This window comes from Cygnus olor, chromosome 2 (assembly GCF_009769625.2).
Source record: "Cygnus olor isolate bCygOlo1 chromosome 2, bCygOlo1.pri.v2, whole genome shotgun sequence".
Taxonomy (NCBI): Eukaryota; Metazoa; Chordata; class Aves; order Anseriformes; family Anatidae; genus Cygnus; species Cygnus olor.
Genome location: NC_049170.1, coordinates 65,118,777 through 65,132,835, shown reverse-complemented (window position 1 = coordinate 65,132,835; position 14,059 = coordinate 65,118,777). Strand labels below are relative to the sequence as shown.

Sequence of the window (14,059 nt, the reverse complement as noted above, 5' to 3'; positions counted from 1 at the left end):
AAGTAAAGCTCTGGCACGATTTCTGTAAGACACTGGACAAGCTATGCGTCTTTTTCTTTGTCATACTTAAATGCAGGTGATACTTCTGCAGTTGTATCTAGTTGAATCACAGCCTTTTCAAGGTTGGGCTGTTTGAACAGTACCTTGTATAAAGCAGTTCATCATGCAAGTTGAGGTCCTTATTACAGATAATTACTTATGAATAAGCCTTTGTCCCAAAGAGCTTACAAGAGACCAAACTCATTCCACACAGCCTGATGAAATAAATCATGTGGCATTCACGTTCAGTTGGTGCTGACTTGACCTGAATTCAACGTGTGTGATATAAAGATGAAAATCTTTCCATATCATTATAAAACCCCTTCAACCATTCATCATCACCAATTGCTAACCATGTTATCCCCTAGCTAAGCAGCAAGCCAACTATTCATAATAGCTTTATAATAAGCTGCTTCATTCTCTACAGCCCATGTTCTTGTTTTGTCACCTTCTTTGCTTTTAAGTCCTAGTTTGGTCAGAAGAACAAGAGAAAGAGCAAAACAAATACTTGTTCTCCCTTACTGGTCTTTGTGCCTCCAGTGGGAGGCCAGATCAGGCTCACAAAATTCCTTCTCTCTCACATGCAATGACAGCTAGCACCTTACCTTGTAAGATGGAATCCTTTCAATTTGCACCTCTGTGTTTCTGCACAGGCATAAAGATAGCGGTCCATCAGGCAACCAGTGCAGCACACACTTTGTCATGTTATACTTGCTGTATTTCCCAGGATATTTGTCCTCTGGCAACTACAGTGTGGAGGGCACACTCTTTCAGATGGAGGCAGTTCGAAGTGGTGGAGGAGTCTCTATCAGGAAAGGTTACAAGACATAGATGCAAAATGTTCATAGTGCAGGATCACTCAAAGCAGCTAGAAAAATGTGGAAATATGGCCAGAAGAAAAGTAGAACTTTGATGTGAAAAGCTTATTTGCAGTTTACAGTGCATGAGATCTCATCTCAGTGCATGAGAGAGTTGCTGGAGGTCCCGTGAGGAAGAAAGCCAAAGGGTATCTCTGGAGAAAACTTTGAAAAACTGTGTGTATCCTCATGAGCACAACTCACCTATAGCAAAGGGCTATAGGATGGTCACATCCCATTCTAATATCTCAGCTGAGTGTCTGAAAGTTGTTATCCAGGCTAGCGAGAGCCTAGTTGCTTTGCAGCTGCAGAATGCAAGAATACATAGCACAACAAGTTTCTTTGTAAGCTACAGTTTGGTAATCAATAGACACTCTTGTTAGCTAGACTGCTTGTGGTTGTTAGCACAAAGGTGTACAAGTCAGAGGAAGATATTATTGACTGAGACTGAGTGTTTTAGAATTGTGGAATAATTCAGATAGGATGGGAGCTATGGAGCTTAAAGCAGGTCTAAGTAGATCAGATTGCTTGGGGACTTGTCCACCCCAGTCTTGAAAAGCTCCAGAGGTGCAGATTTCACAACCTTCCTGGGCAACTTGGTTTTACTGTTGGAGATGAGTAACTAGCCTTAATCTTCTGTGGGGAGACAAAATTATCTTTTTATTCAGAAGTGGCTGCTTCTGCACAAGCCTCACAAGAGAATGCAAACTGTGCATTCCTGCACAAACTCTCCTGGATTTTCTCTCAGCATGGTCTATAAATACTGCTCATGAATAACAAAAGTACTTAGTTGTTCATAGTGATGTAAGGAGCATAGATGTATTTGGCCTCTTAGTATAAATTTTATTGATAAATTTTCAGTCATAATCCATAAACTGATTGAAAGCTTCCATCTGATAGTGGCCTCCTCATGATGCACCTAGAGTCCTAGCAGAGTCTTGATGCTGGAATGCTTTAAGCTTAGAGGATTATTGCATTTAGAGGAAACATGAAGGAAAAGGACAAAAAGTCTGTTGAAATGTTTACTCAGAGTACATTGTATACTGCAGTCCTGAGGTCTGCTGGGGTGGCTTGGAACTTCTGTAATACAAAGCAACAAAGAAGATCTGCAGTGGGTATTACACTATTTTTCTGCATTTCTTCCACTGTGCAGACTTTCTACTTTGTCCTTCCATTGTACATTCTACTCCTGTTCAAACTAGTAGTAAAAACAAAATCCTAGTTTTTGTGCTACCTCCACCTTTGTCTCCTGGAGGCTTAAGCTTCAGCAGATCGGCATTGTGATGTATGATAGGTATTATGATATGGAGCAGTTGGATCAGTAAAACCTCAGAAAATAAAAATATAAAAACTCACGCCAAAAAAAAAACACATTAGGATTAAGTTCGTATGAATAATTTGCATACATGATGGCTAAGATTTCAACGAGTAGCATAGGTATTTAGTAATGACTATGACAGTACTTCATTGAGAAAGTTGATTTAGATTTGAGCCAACATAGCATGCAAACTGCATGCTCTTCCTAGGAATTTGATGTCTTTTTTTTTTTTTCTGTTAGTATTTTCTTCTGTTATAAAAGAGCCTGAAAAATTAGTAAAATCCAAACTGAATCTTTAGGCTTTATAATTATCCAACAAGCAGATGTTAAAAAGCTCTGCAAATTGCACTTAAAAATATGTTCTAGAATTTCAGCAAGAACTGATTATGCAGTTCTTTCTTTGCATCCTTTAGCACACTCCAGCTTCTTTCGTTGACTGCTATTGAAGGTTTTAAAGAGGCAAACAATATTTAATATGGCCTTTTTTCAGAAAGATCTGTTGAAGGCACATATATTGGCTGTTGTTACTGTCGAGACTAGCCTGGTTACATTAAACTCTGGGGACAGCGAGGGAATGATGGCATGCAAAGCCAAACTTTTCCCTCTATGTGTTATGCTTCCTACCAATCTACAGTGAAAGCAGAAGCATCAACTAAGAGATAGGAGTCTGACAGTGAAAAATGACTGGGCCGTGCAATAAAGATAGTAGGGGGCTAAAATGAGGAGAGGACGAATCCTTTTCTGCTGCTGTTTAGAGAAAGTGAAAGGTTCCTCATGCTCATTTCTGTGCTGTTCAGAGGAGTCTGTGTTTATGCTGAAGGAGGAAAAGACTGAAAAAGATGCTCATTATATTGTCAGAGGCTTCTTGCTTTATTTCAGTACCATGAGCTGCTAGCTTACTGGGAGATATGTATAGAAACTGCATGCTATTCCTAGGGATTTGTGTTGTCTTTTTTTTTTTTTTTCCTAATTTGAGAAACACGTGAGAGCTTATTGAAGTGAGATTTGGCAGTGCGTGCTGCTGTCAGGTCCAGTGGAGGCAGATGCTTATGAAAGCTTCCACCTACCGCTTTGCCAGCATGCCTTAGTCTTCCTTTGCAGCCACTTGGGTATTCCAGGTTTCTGCACTGCTCACGTGTAATTACAAAGTGCTTTTTGGTGGTGGGGAAGCCTCTGAAGGTTGGGAGGGTCTGTCAGTTTAAAGGCACCCTGAAAGCTTGAGTGTCTATTCACAGCTTGTCTAATCTTCTCCCTTTTCCTCCTCCTTCCCTTTATCTGCTTTCTCTTCATGCTGAATGCTACCTCCGCTCACCTCGTGTTCCCTCCTGAATCTCTGCCTGCCTGCCTACTCATCTGAATTTCCCGTCACTTGTACCTCCGTTACACCTTGCAAACAGTTAGCTTGCTGCTTCAGCTCAGCCTCTTGTTCTTCGTCTGAGCTTGCTCAGGGTTTGACTCTACTGGACTTGCTTTCTGTCTTTGCCTACACTTATGTCTTCCAAAGGTTTTACATTTTACGATCTTCTGAGATCGCCTCAAACACAACTGCCCTGCAAACCAGAGGATCCATCATGAGCAGTTAAACTGAGATGAAAGCTCTTTAGTTCTGTGTGGCTGACCTGGTGACCTGCAAGAGACATGGCAGGTTCCAGGCTATCAGCCTAGAAAGTTTGGCAAGAGTATAGAACTATGTTAGAACAAGTGAGATTTTGGGGGCAAAATCTGCAAAACTTACTCTTCATTTAACCTCTTTTTTGTGTATGTGAAAGTATTCCCTAAATGAGTGTATTCCATGAACAGTCATTTCCCCTGACCTTCAAATAAACTGTTCTGAACTACGAGCAACAGACTTAATATGAGTCATTTATAAAAGCAAAAAATCCAGTCATCCCTTTTATACTCTGATCTTAACTTTGTCCATTGTAGGCTGGTGATCTCAGTGGCTAGTAGAGAGTTTCTGAGATAATAACTGTCCATTTAATTGCTTTGAAATAAGTCTTTCAGTCTGTCTAGCAATTTCAAGCCACGCTCTTACTTCTTCTGGATATGATACTTCACCAAAGATATCTGCAATCTGATCATTCTCCGTAATTTGGACCTGAGAAGTGACAATAAAAATACAGGTTATCAGCAGGGAATGTTAGTCTGTGTATGTGCTTTGGGAAGCCATGCTTCTCAATATCATCAAGAATTAATTTGATTAGTCATGTGGACAGAAGTGTGGGGGCAATTTGTGCTGAGAGCAATGCTTGTACAAGCTGATTGACTTCATTACAATTGCCTGTGATATAAAGTTCAGTTTGACCTATTTTCTTAAATGTTCCTTAAAGCCAGGTGACAAACCTTTCTGAAAACAGGGCAGACAGAGCACCGCTCAGTCCTTGAATGCCTGTGACAAGGAATTGAACATGTTAGACTTCTGGGATTTTGTGGTATTCATGTCTATCCAACACACTGTAAAAGGGATGGAGTTTCAGGATATGCCAAGTGTCAGATCCAGAAAGACTGAGGTTTTCTCAGGTGCTTCAAGTTGATCACCAAAGATTTTAGGTACTAGCTATTGCAGGTAATTTTTTTTTTTTTCTCAGCAGAGTTTCTTTTACTTCCATCTTGAGCTGTGTACAATTCTGGAGGAAATAGTAAGAAAACCATAGTGGCATCCTAAAAGCTGGTGACTTTGACCTGCTTTATATGCTGTCTTTGCATTCAAGAGTTTCCAGAAAAGGCTGTTCCAACTCGTCAGTTTGTCACACATCCAAAGCTTGATTGGATCCACAGTTTCAAGTTTCTTCACTGCTTGTTGAAAATTCAGGGCTTCTGCTGTATTTTCCATGTTACTTTAAGCAAAACATTTGATTTTGTTAAAATTAGTATTCGTGTTCTGAAACAATTGTAATGCAAGTCTCAGGAATCCTCATATTGTCCTGTTTGCTTTGTTTTTTTCAGCCTTAGTTTTACTTACAGCCAACAAAATGAATGTGCCTTATTTCTGTATCCATAGGAAGAGGTATAAAACTAACTCATGATGTGGGAGCAGTTCTGCCTGTTTGGTGCCCAGAGCTGGCCACTTCTTGCCTTCGTTTACTCCAAAGGCTTTGAATACTCCTCTGGACCCTCTCCTTCCCATTTTCATTGCTAGGAGCGTTTCTGACAATGTCACATCCAGTTTTTCCCCCAGGGGCTTGCTAGATGCACATACATGTGCTCTGCCTTCTCCCCTCGCTGAGCTTTTTTTGGTGTGCTGTGGGGGAGCATAACCTTGTGAGGAATGATAGTTGCAGCCAGGTACCTGACTGCAGGTTTATTTCTGTGGTGGTTGTGTTTTGTTGTTGTTTTTTTAAATACTTTTTCTGCACCTATATATGACAGCTCTGGTTTTGATGGGAGGAAAGCAAAAGGTGCAGAACTATTTATTTATGAGCAGAAGGAGAAAGGTATTTTGGGGATGGGAGAAGTGAAAATCCACAGTGGGTATTGGACTTTGTATTCTTCCAGTGTCAAGCAGGGAATAACTAGCTAGGAATCTGCTGCATGTTTTATGTTTCCGAGTCACCAGTGCTATTGCGTTTTGGTTTATGCTTTGATGTACAACTATGTGAACTGCTGAACTGGCCAGGCACGACTTGATTAGGATGTCTCCTTGGTTTCAGTCTTATAATTGACACCTACTGAGTCTTATAATTAACACCTACTGAGGTGTTTGGAACTGCTTTTTTATTGACTTTGAGATTGTAGATAGATGTAAACTGAAGTTGCAGGAGTGCTTTTGAGTCCAAATTCTTGCCTCTGCTCTGTCCTGTGTCTATTATCAAGGTAAAAGCAGTGTATCTTTCCATTCTTCTGGAGATCCAGTTGTGCAGGACCTGCAAAGTGCTCCAAACAGATCACTAAAACCCCAGGGCATGCCATGTCTAAATCAGACACAAAAATGCAGGCTGGATTTCCTATGGTGGGAGCTAATGACCTTGATAGGACTGTAGTGACTATTGGCTCTGGTGCTGGTACTTGCAGTGACTTTGCTAGAGAAAGAACCTCCCCTGTAATTTCAGCATGAAGATTGTCTCTTCCTTTGAGTATCATCTCATGTGAATGATTGCTTGCCCAGCAGTTTTACGGATCCAGATTTCACATTGGTTCATTGCTGGTGTTTACCCTTAACTTCATCAGGCCTTTGTGAATTAATTATGCATATATGTCTGGGGTTTTTGTGTGTTCGCTGTTCAACATTCAAATGGCAGCTCAGCAACTTCCCGTCTGTTGTGCTGGGGATGATGGCATCTTCCTTTCTATCCTTAGAATTCCTTTACCATCACCAGTGCTTCACACTTGCAGCAAACAGGTGTTCAAAAGCTCATGTGTTTTATGTGTATAACCTTTTCTGTTCATTTTTATCATACCATATGGCATCACACTGAAATAAAGCAGGGCTTCTCCTCAGTACGGAGAGAGCTCCAGCATGGCAAAGTGTGCACAGGAAACGGAGAGCTCTGCATGTAGAGCAAGAATGAGCCATGTGATGCTTCAGCAGCGCTGCTGAACGTGGGAAGGCCAAGGACAGGCACTTTCTTTCCTTTCTTTTCCCTTCAGTGTGTTTTTGTTTGTGCAGCACTCATCACCTGGCTCCCTGGGGCTTGTGACTGTGAGGAATAGCATGGGATTGTTGCTTAAGAATGTGTTTATAGCTGCAGAACTAAAAAGGTCATCTTCTATTTTGGCCTGCAGGAGTCTCAGGCTGACTCTCCCTCTTCCCTGCCCTCCCAGTTTTGCTGATGTGCCCTGCAGTAAGCAGAAATGCACAGAAACACTGTCAGCCTAGCACCCTGGAGCCCCCCTCATGGGCCAGATCCTGCTGAACTAACTGCCTGGCAAACAGCCACTGTCAGTGAATGAAATTGTACGTTTTCCTCTTCACTCCAAGCTGATCAGTTTGTTTCAGTGTGTGTAACAGAATGTCGCATTGTTTGCATTAATCACCAGAGCAGCTGTTAATTAGTTAATTTATCTTCTCTTTTTTATTATTATTATTTTCACTGGGATTCATAGTACAGTGGGCGGAGGAAACAGGAAGGAAAGGGAAATATTTAGAAAAAAATGCCAAGTACAGGGGCATCCCTGCAAAAACAACACTGCCTAAATAGATGTGGTGGTTTTACTGTATGGGCTGCTGCAGGGAAAGTTAACTCCATCTCAGCCAGACCCAGTACAACAGACTGTAAAACAAGTGAATCATGATATATTGGTTAGAAAGGCTAAACTGCTGAGAAAAAGTGATCCTGCCTTTTTAGACTTGCATCTGTCTAGTGTTTTTAACCTGCAGACATCAGGACAGTGCCAATCTGTTAGCCACAGCTTTTTCAGGAATCCAATATAATGCTCCAAGGCAACCTTTGGACGGCATTGGTGGCAGCGCAAGGGAAACGTGCCTGAGAGGCTTCCTTGTGGTTTCTGATGTCCATTTTATTTATGCTGGGAACAGGAGGGAGCCTGTCCTGCTTGCAGAGAAACCTCTGCATGGTTTAGCTGAGAAGCTTAAGGCAGATTTGAGGGGTGCCCTGACTGCCAGTGGGGTGTTTGTGCAGTGCCAAAGCTTCGAGAAAGAAGTAACCAAAAATCTTATTTTCTGAGGTGTGGAAGATGTGGCTTTTGGCTGTTTGGTTCCAGCATCTCTTCTTGCTTTCACAGAAATTGTTTGTGGGCATGATGACCCAAAAAAGACTCTTAGCCAGGAGACACGGAGGGACATGTTGCAGAAGAAAAGATAGAAAGGCAGGGTGGAGCCTCAAAGATTTTTGCTGCAGATAAGAGTCCATATCTCCGTAGTCATCAATTTAAAGGGGGTGCTGCTTTCATCTCTTCTCCATGGTAGTGGCACTTTCCTTAATGGCAAAGGCAGGGGTGGGAGGAAATGAAGGTACAAATGTTTTCCCAAGGTTATATAGGAACTGAATATGGACTGGGAATAGAACTCGAGTTTGTTGATTTACTGTCATATAACCAACTGTCTGGCATCCTCTTCATTGATTTTGGTGTCCACTGTGCAATAAAATTATGCCAGCTTTTGCAGCCACATATTGAAGCAGTGGAAGAGTTGTTATGCTTTTTTTTTTTTTGACTTATCTTTAAAAACAAGACAAAGCAAGTCATTTTCTGCAGAAATACTGTAGTGCGCTCATTTTACATTATTTGTCCTAGAACTGATTAGCAGCAGCAGCTTTCACCATAATTACACAGATCATAATTAAACATATTTTTGTTTTATGAACTGTGGCAAATTCAGATTCTCTATAAGGCAACTCTCAGGAATGAAGGCAATTTGCATGTTATAGCAAAATGCATGTTGCAAGAGACATACTAGCAGATGGCTTCAGGACTTGTTTGCATTCAAAATACATAGCACCTGCAAGCAAAAATGTGCTGGCCTTTCTCCATGATAATTTCAGGTTTGTATACACGTGGAATCTGTGTTACCCACCGGAGAAGTTATTTTATTCCGTAACGTCCCCTAACAGCTGGGCACCTGCAGTCTCCTGGGATCTGACTGCAAAAGCTCAGTCCATTCCCATAATGCTCAGTGGTTCTTTCGCTGTATTGTGGACCTGTGAGGCTGGACCAAGTTGCTCAAGAACTTCAGACCTGACCTGTAGGAATGGTTACAGTCTCGCTCCAAACTCTGCCTGAGAAGGAGGTTGCTCCTGTTCCTCTCTATAAGCTGTTTGGGGTTGGGAGATAGTAATGGTGTCACTAAAAATTGCAGGGTTTTGCATACGGAAACTGTTTACAGATCTCAGGTGAATTTGTTTCCTTCTTATTTTGCTATAAAAAGCAGATCTTTGTATTTGAACAGTCTTTATAAGTGTTCCCTCTCCATCATATGCAAATACCTTCACAGTACCTTGCAAAATGATTTTTTTTTTCTGAAAAACAGAAACTTCTGCATGACTGCTCTTTAGCCAAGGAGCTGAGATGTCAAGTCATTGGAAGTAAGGTCATAGAGAGAGAGACTGCAGAAGACTGATGCCTGACCCAGTTTTTCATGCCTTAAGTCCTACCCAGTTCCTTAACTACAAGACCAATTTGCCTTACAAAACCAGCTCTGCTGGTCTTCAGCTCTGCTGAATATATCACACTAGTTTCCTGTCCTAAAACAGGAGAGGCGCACCACCACAGTACTGAAGACAGCATTGCCCAAATTCAGGGCAGTTGACATAGAAATTTGCATTCCTTTCCTGACCCATTTCTTTAATGCAGCAGTGCTGGGTGCCTGTAATAGGCAGCACTGAACTCCGAGGAAGTTCAGGAGGTGAATTCTGACCATGTCTTCTGCTTGCCTAATTATTTTCTGAATCACAGCTCAGCTGAAGGTGTTCTCAAAGGCAATGATTAAGTTAGAGGGAAATCCACTGTGAGTGTCTGAACTGCTGTGTGACTGGTAGGGGATCAAATTGTCCTCAGCTTTCTCTTTCCAAGCATGTAATGCAGCAAAAACTGTCTCAGCATTGGACATTCAAAGGGACAGCTTCTCAGAGCATGAACTCACAACAACAAGAGATGTGCTTTTTAGGAATTCATCTGCTTGTTCCTGAGCAGTTCTGCATTCTCTGTTCTCCTAACACTTATTTGAAACTGGTGAGAATTTTAGATGAGTGACAAATGCAAAATCAAGTCCTTCAGGGCAATACGTAACCTGAGGTGACTGACTCCATTCAACATGAGCCTAAACACAGTGCAACGTGCAGGATGCTTTGCATGGCTTAGGGATTGGCATGATTATGCTGAGAACATGCCTCAGCCCATGTTTCAGGAAGATCTAACAGCACCCAGTCTGATTTGTCAACACTCCTGAGAAAAGCGAAGCCTTGCAATTTTTTGCTGTATGTGACATCTCAAAGTTTTGGCTCCCAGTAGTACCAGGTGAGAAGTCACACCTGCCTCAGAATGACACAGAACAAGTAGGTCAGCGGTTTCATTGCACGCATCTTTTGTGTGTGTGTATGTGTGCATCTGAGAAAATGGAAAATCATGGCACTGAATCCTTAAGTTTCTGTTCCATCTTTCTTTAGGCAGATGTCTCACTGCCTGTTTCACAGGCAGTTGAAGAGAATCAGGGCCATTTTTGCCTCTCATTAGAGTAAAATGTGGCAACAATATGTGAAAAGGGCAAAGAACTGTGGAATGAGTTGATTTCTTCCAACAGGGAAGAAGGGCTTTGGCTAAAAATAAGGAGAATGGTGGTATTTTTTACCATGTTTCGCCTACCCCAATTGCACTCTCTGTGCTTAGTGCCTGCCAAACTGATAGCTTGCTGAAGATTTAAAGCAACAACACGCATGTTACTAAATAGCTACCAGAATAGCTGAGATTATCATCTCTACTTCAGGCTTTCCTTCCCAAAGCCTGCAAGAAACTAGGCATCCTCTCCCCTGTTTGCTCCCGCTCCCCTGCCCCTGTGTTACAGGCACTTTCCTGAACTGCTGTTTCAGCAGGCTGGGCAGCTTGGGCTGTTTACTCTGCTGCAAAAATAGATGGCACATTTTGGGGCAGCTGGGCAGCAGGGGATCGGCAGGGCATCTGATCAGTAATTATAATTCCCTTCGGGCTGCAGGAGCCTTGGAAGCACCCAGCTGTGGCTGCAGGCACCCAGGGGCACTACGACTGATCCTTGGGGCAGCTGTGTTTTGAGCAGGAGGCAAAGAAGGGGTGTTCATCCCTCCAAAGAACTACCTGAATGAATCCAAACCCTCGGCACTTCTTGGTGAGCCAATGGTCAGCCTCGGGGAGGGAGAGCTGTCCTGCTGCAGAGGGGCTCGAGCTGTCCCTGTGAGCCACACACAGGACAGGACCAGGCAGAGGCACCTCCTCTGCTTTTAAAAAGAAGAGAGCAAGGAGAAAAAGCAGGAATGAAAAGCAGGAAGGATTTGGGGGAGAGGAACTGGCTGTGCAGGCTGCGTGCAGCACCCAGGCCCACTACAGAAGGGGGGGGGGGGGGCGGTGTCAGCCCTGTGCCAGCCAGGGGGCTGACTCTCTTTCCATATAAAATACTAATTACTGTGGAATAGGCTGCCATGCCACCTGAGCTGTAGCACGTCCTGTGAGGGGAACTCTGTGCACCCTCCCAGCAGGTTGCAGCCCAGCTGGGGGCTCTCAGGGCTTTGGGAGGGGGGCGGGGGAGCTGCCAGAGCAGGAGGGAGGGAATGGGAGAAGAAGAAGGGGAGGAGGGAAGTGAAGGGAGGCTGCTTGGTGCATGGAGGGCGCAGGAAGATGCTGAGCATCCTCCAGCCGAGCCCGGCTGGATTGGTGGAGGAGCAGGGTCGCGGGGGGCAGCCAGGCTGGGGAGCGCTGCTGCCTGCTCACGCCCACCTCCCCCTCTGCCTAGCCCTCCCCTCGATCCTTGCGGTGCGTGTGGCAGACGAACGCCAAGGCGAGAGTGAGCGGATGGCGGATTGCACGCACGCCAGGCAGACTGGCATGCTTGCTTTTTCTTCTCCCGGCGGCAGGCAGGGCTCTGTTTCAGACATGAGTGGAGAGAAACCTAAAAAGAAAGCTTTCTGTCTAGTGAGGATGAAGCCACTGAAGGAGCCCGCCACTAACAATGTCTCTTTTGTGATACAATGTCACATAGGCAAGGAGATCAAACACATTTGCAGCAACTGCAGTCGCGGGGAGGAAGCCCGTGACGGTGAGTGCTGAGATGCTGTGGGTGTAGCAGCGAGGCAGGAGCGTGTGTGCTGGCATGGGCTGCGCGTGTGTGCATGTGTGTGCTCCACTCGGAGGCTGGGATGCTCAGCGTACCCCTGCACGGATCCCAGGGAAATAGGAAAGGGAGCGCAGGAGGAATGCGCTGGGCATCGATTCAGCATGTCGATCAGAGAGGTGCCGAGGGACAGGTCTAACTTGCCACAGAAGCTTTATGCTAACAGTTAAGGAACCAACTCGTCCCCTCCCCACCCCGTCCCAAGTTGCTATAGAAATTGCTGTGTGTATTGATTGTGTTTTGTTACCATTCCCGTGAATTTTAGATTGGGGTTTCTGCCTTGATATATCAACTTTTTCCTCGTCGTGCTGCAGTAGTTTGCTTGACTCAACTCAGTATTTGGAAGGACTGGTTTACGTGGAATCCAGCTAGTGTGATTTTCACCATGCTGTCAAAAACATGGGGAAAACTGTATTTTTATTGGAGTTAATACAGTGTTCTTCATCAGACAACTGTTCTCATCCCTTCCCCCTCTCCTTTTTGGACTGAGCAAAACCTCCTGAGGGTATTCTAAGGGACAGTATAATCAATCACAGGTGTTGCTACAGGTAAGTATATGCTTTTTATGTTTTTGTGACTGCAAATGTTAGAAGGCAACAATGACAAATTATTTTGATTATGCCAAAGTCAGCAATTAGGTGGAACTAAGAACTAAAGGAAGCATAAGAGCATTCAGGAAAAAAAGAAAAAAAAGCTTCACAGATGTTCCCCCAGATTCTTGTTCAATGTTGTATTACTTTGTCTTGCTGTGTTCTTTTACATGTTACTTAGGATTAAAGGCACTTGACTTAAGAGCTGCCTATTAACTGATGTAGTAGGTGGATCTCATTTTCTGAAGGTCAGTGAAAGGCTTTTTGTGAGAAATGTGAATATGAAATTGTTATTTTCTGAGCTGAGGGTTCTCAATAGTTGTTGTCACTTGATTTTTCAGCTTTTGTCTCTGAGGCTGATTAGTATTAGTATTAGTGTTATTACTGTTATTATTATTATTTTAATTAACCAAAAATTGGTTAATTGGCTTGGTTAGCTCTATGCAAAAGACCAAAATACAGTTTGGGATCTGATGGTCCTTTGTCAGCCACAGGTTTGCAGCTTAACGAAGTGACTATGGTTTTGCTAATGTCTTTCCAGAATTAGCATCCTGACAGTGTGATTATAGTTTTCTTTGATTAGACCACAACTAAAGCTGAACAGAATTGCTTTCAGTGTAAAGGGTGAAGACAGCCCGGGAAGCCTGGAAACCCACAGTGGGTTAAGCACTCTTACTGCTTATGCTACTACAGCAGAAGGAAGAATCTAATGAATGCTATACAAAATGTTGAGTGGGTTTTTTTTTTTTTCCTCTTATGTGCTGCTGGTGACAGCAAGCCCTACAGATATTAAATGAAGGGCTATGCACAGCAGCAGCAGGTACTTCACACTATTAACATGGGTTATTTATCCTTAAAAGCAAATGAAGCCATTTGTTAAAAATATGCTTTCCTAGATTAATTGAATTGACCTGAAACTTGACTGCATCAACATTTTTGCTGTTTTTTTTTTTTTTTTTTTTCCCAGTCTTGTACTTAGCACAGTAAGAAAAGATTATTGCTCTCCTCCCTGGATATATGTGTATGCATGGATGTTTATGAATGTGCAACTCTTAACAGACTAATAGGTGTATATTTAAGCATTCAGCTTTCTTTCTTATGCTTGATTGTTTAGTTTCAACCTGTTAGATGCTCTGAGGGGAAGGTATGCACCATGGCAGGGGATAATCTGGTAACCCTCAAAAGGCAAAAAATAGGGGAGAGAGGCTTCCAGACAGCAGACTTCCAGAGCATCTCATCCATCCATTTTCACATCCTTGTTCTATGGGGTAGGATTTCATTCACCCCCATGCAAACAGCTTTCATGGTCATCATCTAAAAGGGATGTAATATTGGTGCAATCTTAATCCTTTCCTTCCCACCATCATGTGCAGCTATGAGTTTCTTTCAGGAAGTAAAGAGACTGTAGTCTCAGCTCTGTTGGCTGAGCACACTCGCTGTCTTGACTCTGATATATTTTTCAGGACAGAAAAAATGCCAGTATTTTCCTGGTTGATACTAGTTC

The 14,059-nt window shown here is 43.1% G+C and overlaps 1 protein-coding gene across 11 annotated transcripts in view; it reads left to right on the top strand.

The window, feature by feature from the left end:
• PHACTR1 (phosphatase and actin regulator 1) overlaps positions 1 to 14,059 on the top strand; it is a 376,918-nt gene that overhangs the window by 207,605 nt on the left and 155,254 nt on the right. The window contains exon 1 of one of the 11 annotated variants that reach the window (XM_040546896.1): positions 11,647 to 11,890. The exons of the other annotated variants lie outside the window; for them this stretch is intronic. Within the exon in view, the coding sequence (XP_040402830.1) occupies positions 11,647 to 11,890 (244 nt within the window). Of the gene's footprint in view, positions 1 to 11,646; positions 11,891 to 14,059 lie in introns of those variants that run through there. 11 annotated transcript variants of the gene reach the window in all.